We start from the raw sequence: 17,572 nt of genomic DNA, 5'->3' as shown, positions 1-17,572 counted from the left end.
TAGTTGAGACAACAAATTGAAAAGATATTTCATTTACAATATTGATATTGCTGATATTTAAGCAGTTGGTTGCTATTGAAAAAGCAGTTTCGCTAATGATGTGCGTTGTCAATTGTCAGTGAGGACAGTCTCCTATTCATTTTTGTGGCTGATATCCCTCTTCCTATAATAACCTTTGACATGATGTGCAATTAGACAAAGTCAAAGTCATGTGAAAGTTAATTTTGTTTAACATACCATCAGGCAATGTGAGTCTCTTTGGTTGAGAGACTGAGTGGGGATTATTTATTTATGTTTTCTTTTATTTGCCAGTCTATCTTGGGAAGAATACTCTGGGTCACACTTATATGTATTTATTTAGTTATTATTGTTTTTTCTTTGCCATAGTCTATTTGGGGAAGAATACTCTGGGTCACACTCCAGCATAGGTGGCGGTAACGCACAAAGTGATTGCCAACCCGTCGTTACACGAAGCAGAAGAAGAAAAAGAACAAGGAAGTGACGTGAGTTGCAAACATGGAATACTGTTCGTCAAAAGATACCCTGCAAAGAAAGGTGAGAATGACACACGACAAAAGCATAAAGTTAGAAGATTTACAAGGACATAGTAAGTTGTTGGAAAAATTTCTAAGGATCAACTATTATGGCACTAAGACAGAGTTCGCCGCGTGCAAAGCGTGCAAAGGCGTCATCAAATACACACCGGCGAACGGCACGAGCGGTCTGAAGAGGCACAGGTGCAGCGCGAGCCCGGCGGCGGTGACCAGCGCGAGCCGCCACGACGAGATCAACATCCCGCGAGATCAAAGTGCAACATCTGGGATGGACATTTTTAACACATTGGAAGATGTCGGATTCAATTTAGTCGCGCAACACCTCATCACCTTGGACACGGATGAAGTGAAGAAGCAACGCAAGGCGAAGAGGAGGAAAGCCCGCCGGGCAGCAGCAGCAGTAACAACAGACTTGAGCCCCGCAGAGAGCACCTGTCCTCAGGGAGAGCCGCCGGGGTGCAGCCGTGTGTGTGCTCGTGGTGGTAAGGCACTAAAGTGCGACCTGACAGTCCCGACACCAGCAGCTGTGAGCTCTGTAAGTCCCGCCCCCTCCCCTTTGATCAGGTATTTCAAAATGGGCTGTTCATTTGTGTAAGTTGATCTTAAAGGGGGGTGTCACCCATTTGTATGAATTCACCTGTTCTTCCTGTGCCCCAGGACAGTTCAGTGAGTATTTGTAATTTTGTACACACACACTCACTCACTAAACATAAGGCTATCTATAATAGATAGATTATGTATGTGACGACGTAAATCATTTTGTTATTTGTTTAAAAATTAAGTCAGGCTGAATCTTTGCCTGCCAAGTGGTGTTCCTGTTGTCACACCAGAAAACTAACACCAATATAAAATAAAAATAAAATGCAGCTTAAAGCTGCTGATGCCTCTGAGAGTCTGTGGAAAACCTTTGTTGCCACAGTGAAGTGACTCAGAGCTTACTCTTTCTGCTGGATGTCACCATACCTGTCAACCCTCCCGTTTTTCCCGGGATTCTCCCGTATTTCAACCTTCTCTCCCGCCGTCCTCCCGTTAAAATATGTTCCTGTATTTTTCCTGTTAAAAAAAAATGTATACAAAATGGGTGCAATTCCCCTCCGTGACGACAGGTGGCAGCAGTGTAGATTAGAACATTAGCACAGGAAGTAGACCAGAAGATGGTTGCCGACAAAGTGGGGTTGTTCCCGGAGAGCTCACTCTTGGCTGTGGTTTCTCAGTGTATAATGTATGGTGCTCTCCCTCAACATGCGAGTAGGGTGAGACAACACCATTCTTTAGTCCAAATAATACCCTACTTTATACTATATTATTGTCATTCGTTTAATGTAAAGTCAGTCTTACATTGTCACTGCTTTAACGTTGCATTTACCCATAATCCATTGCTGTATTAGTCAGACCCATGTGCCAGTATAACTTTTGTAAAGTAATGAAGCGCAAATGTAAAGTTAATCAATACACAATGAAACAATATCTTTATCTATATCACATGTCAAAACTACTTTAATAAAACAAGATTTCCGTTTTTCATTTCTACTCATTCATCCAAAACAAGACAGCAATTCTACTTCTGCATGCGGAGAATTGAGCTCATATCACAGATTTGGAGTTGATAGAATGGACATTGCTGTTCTTAGGAAATGTTGCACATGGTCGAAATAATAACATTAACATTTAGTGTATGTTTAAAGTTGATATATTGAGGCATGGTAGAATTTCACTTTATATTACAGCAGTATCCGTTTTTAACATTACAATTAGTGTCTGACAATAGACACATGTTAAAAGACAAAGTCAACTGTGTCATTTTCCAATTTGCGCAAGACATACAGAAAAATTCAATTACGTGCCCCAGTGCCCCCCTTCCCACGGTGTATAAAAAGAGACTATAAACACAAAAGTAACATAGGACACAATATACAACACACAGGACTATGTACAATATAAACAGTACCTACAATTATATTAATAATTTTTTTTTTTTTTTATTGATATTTTCCCCCCTCCTTTTTCCTCCGATTTTCTCCCATCCCAATGTTAGTCGTTATGCCAATTCCCAATCCCCTTCCTGGTCGCTGCGCACTTACCCCCCACAGTCGGTCTGGGAGAGTGGAGGCTACCACATGCTTCCTCCGACACACGTCCAGCCAATCAACCGTTTCTTTTCACCTGGCAGCGCGGATTCTCACTGAGAGGGCGTAGCGTGTGGAAGGATCACACTATCCCACTTAGATCCTATCCGCGCTTAGCAGGCGCCCCGACCGAACTGTAGGAGTCGCTGTTTACAATGACCCGGATCCACCCCGCCAGCTTCTCCCACCCTCTAATACTGCCAATTGTATTAGTGTGAACGGCCAGCCAAGCTGGTGACAACCCCGGAGCTGTGAGCTGGATTCGAACAGGTGAATCCAGCCGCTCCGGGGTTGGTGACGAACGCAATCTCCGTTACGCCACCTGACCGCCCCTCCTACAATTATATTAATGAATGAATTAAATAAGAGGTAAAAGAGAACTTAGTGTAAATATTCCTTAATTTGTGTCAATGTTATAAAAATCCTATTGTATTCAACAAATTAATTATGATACACCATAAAACGAAAATGTGCCCTTTCTATCTATTCTAAATCTATGGCCTTGCGATTCCACGGCTGCGCAGTGCCGACAAGAGCAGGCGTTCCATCTCCTCTACAGAAACACTGACACTTGCATTCATTTAATGCAGGGATGTACACAGCATTTCACTTTCAACCAGGTATCTGATTAATTTAATGTAGCAATTAGTAGTTCACCCAGTCCTTGGGTACATACAGGTTTTGACCAGCAGATGGCAGTGACGAGGCAGCTCAGCAGAGAGCAGCTGTCAACAAACATCCTAACAGAAAATATATACATACGAGGGGGAGGAGACTACATTGGGAGGGGGAGGGGAGGGGGGCGGGGCGAAATCTCCAGTTTTTTCAAATCCCAATGTTGACAGCTATGGATGTCACGTGTACACTAATTTCTCTCTTAATCACCTACCCCACCTTTAGGTGCATGCTGATAGTGGGGTCATAAAGAAATTGCAACGTCCGCTCTTATCATCGTACCCGAAGTTCTATTTATCCATCCAGATAGTTTTGGTGTGATTTGCCATGTTTTGGAAATATCTGCTGTAGAGCTGTATGCCGTCACTCCAGTACATAGCCCCTTTCGTGACTGTGATGCACGCCAACAATGTTTGGCCGAGTGAATCCACAGTCCCTTGCTCCACCATAGGAAACCACCCTATTTTAACTCTGAAGAACTGGTCCGACGCGAAACGTTATATACAAGTATCGCAGATACATTTCAAAGGTACTCACAGTTGCACAAGGGTCTTGGACAGAGAACGGCAATGGTTTGAAAGCTTGGCGTTGCTAATAAACATTTAAAATATTTTTTATAAACATGTAAACATCACGAGACGGCAGTGCGGCTCTGCAGATATACCCTACTCCTCATTGCGGCGTTCGGGGGAGAGCAGCCATACGTTCTTCGCTGTTTACACGTTTATAAAAATTATTTTAAATGTTTATTAGCAACGCCGAAGCTTTCAAACCATTGCCGTTCTCTGTCCAAGACCCTCGCGCAACTGTGGATTCACTCTGCCAAACCTTGTTGGCGTGCATCACAGTCACGAAAGGGGCTACGCAGTATGCGTGTATGCTTTACCCAACGCAGTTGTGCGATTTGCGAATCTGATTGGCCACTGACGTTTCTGGTCATGTGACATGTGCGCCCAATAGCGTGACGAGCTGTGTCTTTGCCCATTTCCGCGTCGAACAGCCTGCAAAGCACCTGGCGTTCTATTGCCATGCTCTAAGTCAAACTCTAACCTTAACCAACTTCGAAAGAGTGCCTAAGCTTAACCGGCGAAAGAACTTGCCGTCACGCTCTAAGACAAACTCTAACCTTAACCGACTTTGAAAGAGTGCCTAAGCTTAACCGGCGAAATAACTTGCAGTCACGATTGGTGCACATGTCACATGACCAGAAACGTCAGTGGCCAATCAGATTCGCAAATCGCACAACTGCGTTGGGTAAAGCATTCACGCATCCAGTACAGTGGAGCCGAGTGGTGTTGGCTTTCTGGAGCTCTGTGCCAAAAGAAACGCATCTGAAAAAAACTCAACAACATCTGTCTTGAAATCATGACACGGTTACTCCAGATAATCCACACACCTCGCTGTTAACAGTTTCATTGGGAAATGGGAACCTATTTTATATCCAATTATACAGCAGTTAGTTCCAACCAAGTCATTTGATTGGACAAGAGGCATTCCATGGGTGCTGAAATTCAGTATAACAGCACTGGGACTTTTAACTATATGTGTATCACTCCGCTAGCACATTCAATTAATAAATAAATTAATAACTGTTCATTTCACATTGGTGCGCTCCGCCAGCTATTTTGAAACGTCTTTGGTAACTTGTAGAAGATGACAGAAAGGCAGCCCTCGTTCGAGGAAAAGGGTGAAAGTGGGGCGCCAGGGTGGCGCACCACGTAACGCACTGTAGTGCAACGCGGCTGTCCCGGGTTCGACTCCCGGACCCGGCGACCTTTGCCGAATGTCTTCCCCCATCTATCTTCCCATACTTCCTCTCTGCCGGACTTGTCCAATTTTTTTTTTATAAAAACATAATTAAACATTTAAAAGGGTGAAAGTGGTAACGTGTGTAGAGTATGTAGACCTAAAGTAGCAAGCTGTGCACTGCAGTGTGCAGGAAAATGTTTGTGTTCACTTTCAGGTTGCCTGGCAACGGTCCAAGTTGAAGAGCGCAGCTGTGGAACTATTTGTTGGCGGAGTGATAATCTTCGGTACTACTCGTACCTACGAGCGAATCACAGTCGTGCTGATATTCAGTATAACGGCACCCCCTCTCGTCATCATGTGATATTGCATAACATAAGATAAGATAAGATATTCCTTTATTGATCCCCTTGGGGAAATTTGGTCAGACTTAGTGGTCAGACATTCCTAGTAGTTCTCGAGTTCTGCTGCCGTTAGGTCTCCGGCTGCTGGCAGTGGTCCCTGCCCACTGTTTTGGAGCCTGATGGCCGCTGGTACGAAGGACTGGCCGAGGTGGTTAGTGGAGTGTCGGGGGGGGGGGGGGGGGGGGGACTGAATGTGCTCCTCATCTTAGCTAGCTCCTCATAGAGAAGGTGGGAGGGGTTCTCCAGGATAGCGGCCAGCTTCCTTCTCATCCTCCTCTCTGCCACCACCTCTAGTTTGACCAGTACACCTGCCAATGATAGTGCTTAATGAAACTGTTCACAGGGTCTGTACTTTTGGTGCTTTGAGCGCCACACAACTCAATGCCATTCAGCTCCATTGTACTGGAGTGACAGCAGACATCTCCGTGGCAGATATCTCCCCAAACTTTGCAATCTGGATGGATAAACATCGATCCGGTTAAGAGGAAAATATGTTGTTGTTTTATATTTTGGGTGAAATGCCCTAAGAAATCTATGCCAAATACACCAACTGCAATACATTCTTTCTGTAATCACACCATCCTCTGGAGAGTGTATAACATACAGGTGCAGCTCAATGAATTAGAATATCGTGGTCGTGGAAAAGTCAGCAGTCTTCCCCATGACCGTGTAGCCCTCTAAACCAGACTGAGACACTTCAAAGACAGGAAACCTCTGCAGGTGTTTTCAGTTAATGATCTGATTAGATTGTGACAGTCTACAATATTGAACTTTTTAACAATATTCCAATTTACTGAATTTCTGGGTTTTCATTAGCTGTAGCCTGTAACTGTAACCCATAATTATCAAAATTATAAAAAATAAATAAAGGCTTGAAATATTTCACTTTGTGTGTAATGAATCTATAATATGATTTTTATAGATTTTATATATTATTTAACTGCTGCACTACCAAAACGGTTAACCCTTTCACTGTGACAATTCACAGAAGGTTAACCCTTTTCCTGCCACACGACAGCCGGTTAACCCTTTCACTGACACACGACAGAAGGTTAACCCTTTACTATCACACAACCGACCGCAATATTCAAATGTATTGAGCTGCACCTGTACACTAGTGCCTCTGCCGGACACAGGGTCACCGACTTGGGGCGTGTGCTCGTGGTGAGACTGAAAGCCTCTAGTTGCTTCTGTTGACCAGATTATGACTCTGACTCTCAGGTGCCTGAGGACGACGTGAAGACGCTGTACGTCGACTATCTCAAAACTGAAATTCAAAACCGGGAGCAGGAGATGAGATATCGGGAATTGAAAATGCTGAAGGTTGAGAAGGAGATACAGTTGCTTGATAAACAGTTGGTAAGTGATGATGATGATGCGAAGGATTAACGTGTTTCAAAAAAGGAAGGACTTGTGTTCTAAATGTCCTTATCTCGATTACAGGCACAACAACCTTGATGGACCCCCAAAAAATTAAATGTATTCACAGACAGATTGTGTTCTTGTGTTTTTATTTCTTAAGACTGAAGTGAGAAACGGAAAGAGGCTTTTGCATAGAATGTTTGTGTAGTTGTCTCTGCCAACATGGCTGCCTTTCAACCGCTGGTAACCACTTTAGAGTAGGTAAAAACATTGGAAAATGAAATCACTTTTCCACTGCAACGTGTATTACAAGATACAGTAATGACACCGATTTGTAATTTTTTTTGTTGATTATAATTCTCATATCAACACATAGCAACTGTTTACACGTAGCAACCGTTGTCTCTTCCAACATGGAGAAGTGGCTATTCTAAACATTCTGTGGAAGGGCCTCTGTTCTGTCCCCGATTGGTGTCGACTCTTGCAATATACAGTCAGCCCACTTCTCAGAGAGCTGCACTGGCTTCCCATGCAGCGAGGGGAACGGCTGCCTCCTACCTCCGGTCAATGGTCTCCGACTACACACCCTCAAGACCCCTCCGCTCTATATCTTCTGGCCACCAGATAATAGTATTATTACCTATTATGCTAATATGCACTCAAGTTTGACAAACAATGTTACTTACCCTTAGCTGCCAGAGTTGTATCTTTCCTGCTGACTTGTACAGAACTTGTAAGTCGCTTAGGATAAAATCATCAACTAAATGACTAAATGTAAATGTACAGTTGGAAAAAGTGAAAACTAGTCAACTTCTTTTCCAAGATATATATATTTTTTTATTCTTTCTAGGACTGACTTACTTGACTTAATCCTCTTTACCCCGTTGGGGGGCATAGGGCGTCTTTATTAGGACACAATTATCCTTCCTAAGTAACGACTTTAGGAAAGAAGATTCACAAACTACTACAACTCTGTTGATTAGCACTATACTCTAGTACTAATTTGTATATTTTGTACCCAGTTTAATCACGTATTTTCGTTGTACTGTACTTGTGCTGTATGACAATAAATTATAATCGAATCTAAAGGAGCATACATAGCAGTCTACATGTACCTTGCTAAAACTTCAGAAAAATCTGATTCTGGAGTGATTGACGAGGCCCTGGACATTTAGCCTCAATGTCAGATGCAGGTGGAGTCACTGATCTAGTCAGTAGGGCTCGGTGAAATGTAAACAAACATTTTGTTTTGTATCGATACAGTATATTATGATAGATTTATAGAAAAACATGTTTGTAGCAGTCTAATTGATTGAATATTGAACTGCACAGTAAGTATAATACAGACAGATTTGACATTCTCAAATATTTCAGAAATCATATTGTTAGAAATCTAGCTTTTTCTCATGTCGATTCACAATATCAAAAAGCCCAGCCCTGCTGGTCAGTAGGCTATTAGCAGGTATGTCCATTCATAAAATAGAGAAGCTCCCTGTGTTCATTCATACACATCTTCATAACCAACATTGTCACGACCCAGAAATACCAGTGGACGTGGCCTCGTACCATTTTCTATACAATTACTTTAATTTAAGTCAAATGTAATGCAACAGCACTTCTACTTGTGCAATATATTTTAGTACTCTTTCCACCTCTGCCCTTTAATGAATACATTTCACAAATAGATTTACACAATAGCTTGTAAATGGAGCTTCTTGTGTTGTAATTACAATGCATTTTCCTCTGCCGTGTGAATCTTACCCACACAAGCCCATCACGACCACACAAATGGTAAATGGATTAAGTCCAGAGTCTTGCTCAAGGACACTTCCGACACGCTGCAGAGAGGAGTGGGAATCGAACCGGGAACTTTCCGATTACCAGACGACCGCTCTACCTCCTGAGCCACTGTTGCCCAACAAACACAAACCCATCACAACCGCACATCACCCAAGAACCAGTGGGAAACTGGTTTCTCCAAAATGCAGCCAACATTTAAAGAGAAAAGGCACCGATTGCCCTGCCATCTAGGACTGATGACTTGGTTAATAAACCAGTTTTACACTTCACTCTGCACTTAAAGAGGCACTTCTACTGTGGTCCAGTATAACGCAGAGGAAGGCCTATAGATGAAACGTTTACGTCGTCTCTACCCGTTCTCAACAGATGTAGTTAAAAGGACAGTTCTGCGAGTGCTGGTTATTTCTGTAACTATGCAAGAGCCGGTCTCGACTATTAAGGTTGAGTTGTGCTCGCATCCCTTTTCATTTAAATTAATATTTATTTTTGCAACATGTCTGCACTTCGGGGATTCCTGAAATACATTTTTGAAGGCCATGGTAATTCATTACATGATACATTATAAAAACACCAGAATAAAATGAAAATGCAGCAAGATGAAAAATCAATAAATAAAAATAATCTTTATTTAACAGCACATATAAAACAGGAGGGGGGAGGGGCGTCGACGTGACATCACTCGTGATGAGGGCGTGGCTTCTTCACAGGACGACTGAGAGGTAGTCACAGACCTGAAACATGACGAGAGCTCTTTCATATAGTCACCATGTTACAGCAGACATTTTAATAAACATAGACTCTGGCTAGTGCAGGATGTTAACGGAACACAACTATTTTGGGAAATACACTTATTTGCCATCTTCCCCCGGAGTCAGACGAGAAGATTGATATAAAATGTTATCCGTCGGTCAGTTTCAGAGTTGTTGGAAGTTGTATTTCTTCACTTCTTTTGACAGAGCTAGGTTAGCTGCTCCCTAGTGCTTCCAGTCCTTGTGCTAAGCTAGGATAGCATGAACCTGGACCTCTGAGTTCCACGTTTTTTTCCCCTTTTTACATATAAGCTACAAGTACATTATAGTGAAATGCTTGGTTCTGTATGAGCCTCCTGAAATTGTGCTTTATAAGTAAAAGAATAAAGACCAAACACAAATATACAATAATAACACTAAAATGTACAACATGCAAAAAAAAGAAATGCAAAATGAGGTAGAAGAGGTAGTGCAAATCGTTCTAGGAATAAATAGATAAAATATGGTGTGATGTTTTAAAAAAGAAAGTGTTTTAAAGTTGTCTTCTCGTCAAATAAGTGATGGTAAATAAGTGAAGTTCCTCTAACCGTGTATACAAGCCTCCCATTGGCCAACTATTTCAGTCAGAATTTGGGCCGTTTTCAAAGTCTCCCATCCGTAGGATCAACAACAAGTATGACGATGGGTTCTGCCGGACATTTCTCCTGCACGGTGCTAAAACAGTGTGGAGATAGTGATCTGACAACGCAAGATCATGTCTAACCTGGCAGCTTAACATCAGGCTGGCGGAGCCGTCGGTGTTGGCGGCGATGGAGAAGCTGGGGTTCTGCAGGCAGTCCTCCATGTGTTCCGAGACGTTGGACTCCAGAAGACCCCTCAGGACCTCCGGAGTGATGTTCCGATGCTGGAGACGTACAACTCATGTTAAAGGAACACGCCAACATTTGGGGAAAGCTTACAGTCTTCTCCAGAGAGAGAGACAAGAAGATAGATACCAGTTTCCTCTGTGCGTTCAGTAGAATGCTATCTGGCTGCACGTTAGCCTAGCACAATGAATGGAAGCGGACATGACCGGTTAGCCTAGGCATTGTCCAACCAACACCTCTCCTGAAGGCTAACCGGTCATGTCCGCTTCCATTCATTGTGCTAAGCTAGGCTAACATGCAGCCAGATAGCTTTCTACTGAACTCCCAGAAAGGAAACTGGTATCTATCTTCTTGTCTCTCTCTGGAGAAGACGGTAAGCCAATTTCCAAAAATGTTGGCGTGTTCCTTTAAAGCCTCAGTCTGTGTTCCATTTGTACCATATAGTGTGCTTTGTCTGGGTTTCTGCTGTATAGAATATTTGCCATCTCAGGTCAAATATACTCAACAGTCGGCAAAAACCATAATGCTATATAATCACATAACTCTGATCTTAATGACATGCAATGTGACCGTAGTTTTCCAGAACTGCAGCTTTATCCGACTACGTTAGTGGCAGCCCAGCCAGAGGACAAAGAAGAAGAAGACGGAAGTAATGTTAACCAGCCGTGGTTAAAGAGATGCTCTACATCTCCTGCCCGCCTCAGACCCACTCCTATCCGAGCTCCTGGGGGGTCATCAAAACAAAGCAGGCTATTCTCAGTCCTCGCTCCACAATGGTGGCACAAACTCCCCACCACAGTCAGGACAGCCGACTCAATTTTCCGCCATCGACTGACTTTATCTGAATACAATTAAAAAAGAATACTAACCCTCTTACTTACTGTCTTTTTACCATTATGTACTATGCAGCTTGCTACTATCCATCTTGCTAATATGTCTATACTGCTATGCACTCAATACTATTTGATGAACAACGCCCCCTTCCTGGTGACAAATCTGTAAGTGGCTTTGGATAAAAGAGTCAGCTAAATTACTAAATTGTAAGACACGAGCAGTACACCCAACAAAGCAATCGATGGGAGTTTCTTGTACTCTGGTTCTTTTGGAACCTTGTTGTAAATCAGAGTAGAGGCGTTTACGAACGCCACCAAAGAGAAAACATTTAGCTGCCACAGCACAAATTAAGCAATTTTATACCCGAGTGTTACTTCTTGTATAAAAGCCTCAGTCAATCAGCTGGGGAATGAAAACCTCCATTCCTAGTTTTATACTTGGTGGCGTTTTTAGCACATTAGCATTACAAACTGGGTGTTTAATAAAGTATTTCATGGAACTATGGGCCAAAACACAAAACCCATCACCATATATTTTGGGTTTCAAAATGGCCCAGAGCCCAAGGGCGAGACTGATAAATGCATTGGTCCTGCCTGGCTGAGAAAGTCCTATAATCAGGAGTGTTAAATCAATCTGGACAAAGTCTCAGCTTGTGATAAAAATGAGAAGATAATTATTTCATAAATTACACATAATATTAAACTAAAAGCCCCTAGGGAGTACAACAACAAGGACACCTCAGCCAAATGATGCATCATGTATTGAATAAAGTATTTTTCATAATGAGATTGGTGGTATGAGACATCCATATGACCCAATATCTCAATTTAATTTGACAAATTAAAAAAAAATAGTTTTCTTCAGTTATCAGAGTAATTCTGCATCAGAAAAAAGAGCAGCCGAATTCAGCACAAACCTTTGTGTTGATGTAGAGTCCACAGAGACAGGAAGTGAAATGGTTGTTGACAGTCAAGTTGTTCCTGGAAGACAAAGTCATCCAGTTAAAATCCCTAACATTTAAATATCAGTGCGTTTTTCCACAGGATTGTAGGTTATTGTGATGGTAGCAGGTTGGCACAAGGAGTCGGATCAGTGAAAATAAATGTGTGCACGCAATGCAATAAGCACCTTTAATATGTTGATGTTTTATCAGTTTTGGGGAATCCAATTGTGGTAGACTTGTCTGATATTGTGGTGAGCCACTACATACAAGTCCATGTAGGAGAAATGCTAAAAACCTAAATCTCTAAGTCCTGTCTGTCACTAATATAGGCTGTTGACTATTCCATACATGCATTGAATAGTTACATATAATAATTCCATTGCCAACATTAAATAAATTGGATAACAGTCTTCGATATTATAGCTTTGGTTTCAAACTAAAAGAAACCATGTCTTTTCATTCACACAGTCTGCTGTTGCGATTATTGTTTCATGTTATATTTGCAATGGGGGGCTTGAAATGAACACTATAGCCAACAGAAAAACACTGGTAGATTTAGGCTATTATGGTTAACAGATGATATGTCTGTCAATTATAGCAGCCACATCAGCATGTAGTCGGCTCGTCTTGAACCAGTCTATTCTAACAAGCGTGAATTCGCAATAGATGCAACCAATGGCAACAGCCACTGCCCCTTTTAGCCAATTGGCATGAAAAAAACACCTGTGGCCGCTAGAGAAGTAGAGCAATTTTTTGTGGATCAACCCAACTACAGAGTGACCTCTAGAGCTGCTGGTCACAGTGAAAAACTACATTTGCTGCCAAATAACCAAATCTGATGATTAAATCCTGAATCCAATTGCCACTAATAAGTTGGAAGAAAAAGCTAATTTCGTGCCCTTTTTGTGGTCAAAGTCAATTGTGCAGATTAGTGTCACGGTTGACCTATAGGCTACAATGGGGGAGGGGTCATAATATAACATACTAGGGCAGTAGATTCAGACTTACATGTGACATATGGGGCAAATAATGTGCATCTGCTCCTCCTCCATCCTCTCAACAACAGAGGTGATGTACTGCTCCTCAAACTGCAAGTTCCTCTCGTACTCCTCGATGATTGACAGCTCTACGACAGGAAAACACAAACATGTTGTCACCACCAATACCTCTACGGCGTCCCGTCAATGTGGCGCAAGACGTCGCGTGGGGAGGCGCTTTGCCTTTTCCAGCCGCTTGTGGCACAGCACTCTGAGCAGTGCGCTGTAATTCATGCCCGGTCATATGTTAAAACCAATGCCACCAGTCAACACATTTCTACAAAAGGTAATAAGAGGAAACACTGCTATATAATAACATTAGGCTGTACTGTGTATAACTCAAGTAAAGCTGTCCAGTATTGCTATTCTTTTGATATTTATATATCCATATTATTTATATATACGACAATGCCGGGTCATACACCCTCTATATTAATTCAATGTACAAAAGATTACAGCTACATCATTACTAGGCAAGTTAATGCTGTGTCGGACGGCAGATAGAAATGAAGTGAGTCACTGGCTCTGGTTAAATCAAATTAAACCTGTTGCTACATCAAGATCAAGTACAAACAAGGAGCGCCACTTAGTGACCAAAACATGGCACTGAAACTAAATAACAAAAATATAGTAGGCACATTTGGACTGTTACAAGTTGTCTAGAAGAAAGGGTTGCCGTCAACAGGAAGTGTTGGAGAACATCATTATTACCCTTAGTGATGCACCGATGTGAAAATTGTGGCCGATAACCGATATTAATATTTCTGTTCTGGCCGATACCGATATTTACCGATGTCGATATCTCTGTATAGAAAACACTTTTTTATGATAATCAAATAAAGAGATATTTTCCAAAACTCTTATTATTATTTTTTTTTTTTTACTTTTGTAACTTCTTTTCAGAAATTACTGATATTTTGAAACTATTTAAGACCAAAACATGAACAAAAAAAATAAATATTTTTTTATATATATTTTTTTAATATCGGCCCTATGTGTAAAATAATTACCATATCGGCCGATATTATATTGTGCATCACTAATTACCCTGAGACATCAGCTCCAGCTGGATCTCCTCCAGTACCGACAGCTCGTCACTCTCCTTGGTGGCACCGAACAGCTGCAAAGAAAAACAAAATGCAGGCACGCATAATGTGAGAGCGCATAATGTGAGAGCGCATAATGTGAGAGCGCATATTCGGAACCTTTTCAAGGCTGGTTACTATGAACACACAAATCCATTGTTTAGAAAGTCTCATTATGAAATTTTATGATTTGGTTTATTATAAAACTATGCAAATAATGTACAGAGCTAAAGCAGAGTTACTCCCAGACGGGGTGCAAAGTTTTTTTTCAATACATGAAAGAAAATATGATTTGAGAGATATTTGTAAATTTACTGTTCAAAAAGCTAAGAACGGGATTAAAAGGAGTGTATTTCTATTATTGGGGTTAACTTGTGGAACAATGCTGATATACAGTTAAGAATGAGTAATTCGCTTTTGGTTTTTAAGAAAATGGTTTGTAAAGCTATTTTTGAAAACCACAAGGGTGAATAATACTGTTTTTCTTTGCCATTTTCTTTTAGAATACTGTTTGAGTCTTAATTTTTTTGTAATTTGTTAAGAATATAGGACATGCATATATAAGCATTATGCTTCAGTCTGTACCTTTTCAGTCACTGTAAAATCAAATATTGTTAAATGATGGTGTATATTGTATTGTGTGAGATGATGACTGAATAAACTACTACTACTACTATATTAGAGCGTTAAAAATCCACTTGCCCTTTTGGGCAACCAGGAACCTTTATTTATTTTGTTGGCCACTGTGTGTGCGTTATAGGCTAGTCTTTTTGACATTGATTATATTATATAGATTTAGCAGCCTGTGACTATTTTATTCAAAAATGTATAATATTAAATGTTTAGATTTTTTTTTATATATATAATCGTGAAAACGAATATTTCCTCAGTCGTACCATCAACATCCCTATTCTGTTTTTATTTTGGTGTTTATGTTAACTGTTGTATTGTGCGTTGTTATGCATGCTTTTTAACATTTCCTGTAAACTTCCCTTTATGCAACAATTAAGATAATTGATCTAGCCTACACTTCTGCAAACAACGTGGGAGACAAGACAACTATATTCCAATTGTATGTGTGACACGTGTGTATGTGTATGTGTGTGGGGGGTACCTCTCCTATGCCACCTCTACCCCACATGGGGGGCAACCCATGGTCTTCTGACTGCAGTGCATTCCATTCTTCCTCCATGACCTCCTGGACCATGATGGAGCCCTTGGAGCCGACGCCCTGCTGGCTTTCTCCCATCTGACGATATTTGTCCAGCAACCGCGAACGATTGTTTTTCAGTCTGTCCACACAACGCTAGGGAATGAAAACAGAACGACAGTACCGACAACATGAAAGTCTTTCTCTGGTCTGCATCCCTTTAACAATTGTATGTATTGAGCTGTACTGTACTGTACCCATTCTGCAATCTGTTAATACAGTTTTCAATCAATCAATCAATGAGCAGTAGTTATCATACGACAAAGCACCGGTGGCAGTCATTACAATTCATTAGAGAGCGTTATTATTTAATTAAAGAAGACAGAAATAACTAAATGTTTCCACTTAACGACCTAGTTAGCCACATAATTAACAATATTATGCACCATGTCCCACATTGCTATGCTAGCAAGCTGGCAAACTTCGCACCTTTCTGTATGTTTCTTTCCATGGTGGTGTCGTTCCCTTATAAAGAGAACGGTGTCTGTGCAACGCATCCATTCAAACGTGATTATTTATTATTGCATATATATATATTATAAAAAAACAGCGAACTTTTCAAATGAACTGTGTCGACAGCCAAAACGAAGTGTCCCCTCACAACAACTCTCACCCCCTGAACCAGAGCAAAAGAAAAACATTCAGCTTTTAACCTCGCGCTCCGGAAGTTATGCTGTGTGCCGGGATGCATGATGGGTTGTGTAGTTCAAAATAAACTGGTGCTTGAACCACCGCTAAGAATTTACAGCAGCCAAGTGACTTTTATATAATAGCAACACTAGATAGTTGTTAAGTCGCGACTGCGAGTAAATACAAATAAAAAACGTATAATTTATATTCTTCATAGCCTACATATGATGGTGAGGAGACTGTACATTAGGAGGGGGTGGGTGGCAGGGGCGTTTTTAGGGTTAGAAAACATTGGGGGCTTCAGCCCAGGGGGGTGGAGGGGGGGGTCACCCCCCCCCCCTTTTTTCTTTTTTTTTTTTTTTTTTTAAGCACAGAAATACGCAATTTTAGATTAATTAGAGATGAATACTGAATAACTAGAATCATTAGAGGTTCTCAAAGTGAGGTCCAGGTCCATGAGAGGGATATGGGCAGTCCCTAGAAAATTCAAAGTTAACAGGACCAAATCATCAGTTTCTTATTTATTTATTTATTTAGCCAGATAAAACATTGATCTGGTCCAAGAAGCCCCAACATGAGTACAAATATACATATATACACATATACATATAATATATATACATATACTGTACATACATACACATATACACCAATAACAAAATAAAAACACAGTTAATTGTAGATACACAATCAGGTTTAAGCACTATAAAAATGCAGCAGGTGAGTTCACCTGTCTTCAACCAAAATGGAAGGAGAGTGAAGTACTGTACACAGAGAACATGAAAATATACAATACATTCACCAAACACTACACAAGATGACAAGACAACCAATGATGCAGACTGATGAAAATATACATTTTCTCCCATTTTCCCAAATCAGTCAACATGGAGAATCACAACAAAAAATTATCTTGCCAGGTCCAGCTAGGCAAAGAGATAATGTCTAGTATTTTCTGTTTACATTTTTTCAAAAAAAAAATTGTGTTACTGTAATTTTAACCTGTACTGGATACAGTATTTTATGTTTGTCTGATATTTGCTGAGCTTACAGTGTTATGCACATAGTAGCATGAAAACTGGGACATGTATTGTTGTGATTCTCCATGTTGAAATGTTGACTGATTTGGTTATATGGAGAGAAAATGTTATTTTTTTCATCAGTCTGCATCATTGATTTGGGTATATGTAGATAAATAAATTATATTTTCATCAGTCTACAGCATTGGTCTTGTGTAGTGTTTGGTGAATTTATTGTATATTTGCACATTATCTGCGTACTTCACTTACAGTACTCTAATCACTGAGAAGTAGAATTGCTAAATGTGTTTTAGGTTAAGCACAGCAGTGTGTGTAACTGGTTCAAACAGAATTAAGTCATTATGTAACGTGTGTTTCAACTGGTAACAAAATTAGTGTATGGTTTTGACAAGTGTTTAATTTAGCAAAGGATCTGAGGTGTTCTGATAATTGTGTGTGTGGTTGTGCTAATTGTGTGTTTTGAAACACCGGGCCCCGTTTTCAAAATCATGCTTAGGCAATAGAAAAAAAA

The 17,572-nt window shown here is 40.8% G+C and overlaps 2 protein-coding genes across 2 annotated transcripts; one reads left to right on the top strand and one right to left on the bottom strand.

The window, feature by feature from the left end:
* The first annotated feature begins 490 nt into the window (after positions 1-490).
* LOC311240397 (uncharacterized protein) lies at positions 491-6,997 on the top strand. The gene is made up of 4 exons (XM_084328984.1): positions 491-555; positions 686-1,089; positions 6,727-6,864; positions 6,949-6,997. The coding sequence occupies exons 2-4, from the start codon at positions 823-825 to the stop codon at positions 6,961-6,963; spliced, it is 420 nt and encodes a 139-aa protein (XP_084185110.1). The 5' UTR covers positions 491-555; positions 686-822; the 3' UTR covers positions 6,964-6,997.
* A 2,274-nt stretch (positions 6,998-9,271) lies between these two features.
* On the bottom strand, positions 9,272-16,004 carry rpain (RPA interacting protein). Its single transcript, XM_084328453.1, has 7 exons — positions 15,821-16,004; positions 15,296-15,487; positions 14,144-14,216; positions 13,068-13,185; positions 12,033-12,096; positions 10,180-10,320; positions 9,272-9,398 (listed from the first exon to the last, which is right to left on the bottom strand). The coding sequence occupies exons 1-7, from the start codon at positions 15,890-15,892 to the stop codon at positions 9,369-9,371; spliced, it is 690 nt and encodes a 229-aa protein (XP_084184579.1). The 5' UTR covers positions 15,893-16,004; the 3' UTR covers positions 9,272-9,368.
* Between the last annotated feature and the right edge of the window lie 1,568 nt (positions 16,005-17,572).

The sequence above is a fragment of the Notolepis coatsorum genome (genome assembly GCF_963971535.1).
Source record: "Notolepis coatsorum genome assembly, chromosome: 14".
Taxonomy (NCBI): Eukaryota; Metazoa; Chordata; class Actinopteri; order Aulopiformes; family Paralepididae; genus Notolepis; species Notolepis coatsorum.
Note: the sequence above shows the minus strand (reverse complement) of the source record. Positions and strands in the feature narration are given on the sequence as shown.

Excerpts from the sequence above, each read along its gene's own strand:
- LOC311240397 (XM_084328984.1), top strand. The coding sequence starts at position 823 with ATGGACATTTTTAACACATTGGAAGATGTCGGATTCAATTTAGTCGCG. Across the intron at positions 1,090-6,726 it reads CACCAGCAGCTGTGAGCTCT|GTGCCTGAGGACGACGTGAA; the intron begins GTAAGTCCCGCC and ends TCTGACTCTCAG.
- rpain (XM_084328453.1), bottom strand. The coding sequence starts at position 15,892 with ATGGATGCGTTGCACAGACACCGTTCTCTTTATAAGGGAACGACACCA. Across the intron at positions 13,186-14,143 it reads GCTGGAGCTGATGTCTCAGG|AGCTGTCAATCATCGAGGAG; the intron begins GTAATTAGTGAT and ends TTCCTGTCGTAG. Across the intron at positions 9,399-10,179 it reads GCCTGATGTTAAGCTGCCAG|GTCTGTGACTACCTCTCAGT; the intron begins GTTAGACATGAT and ends GTCATGTTTCAG.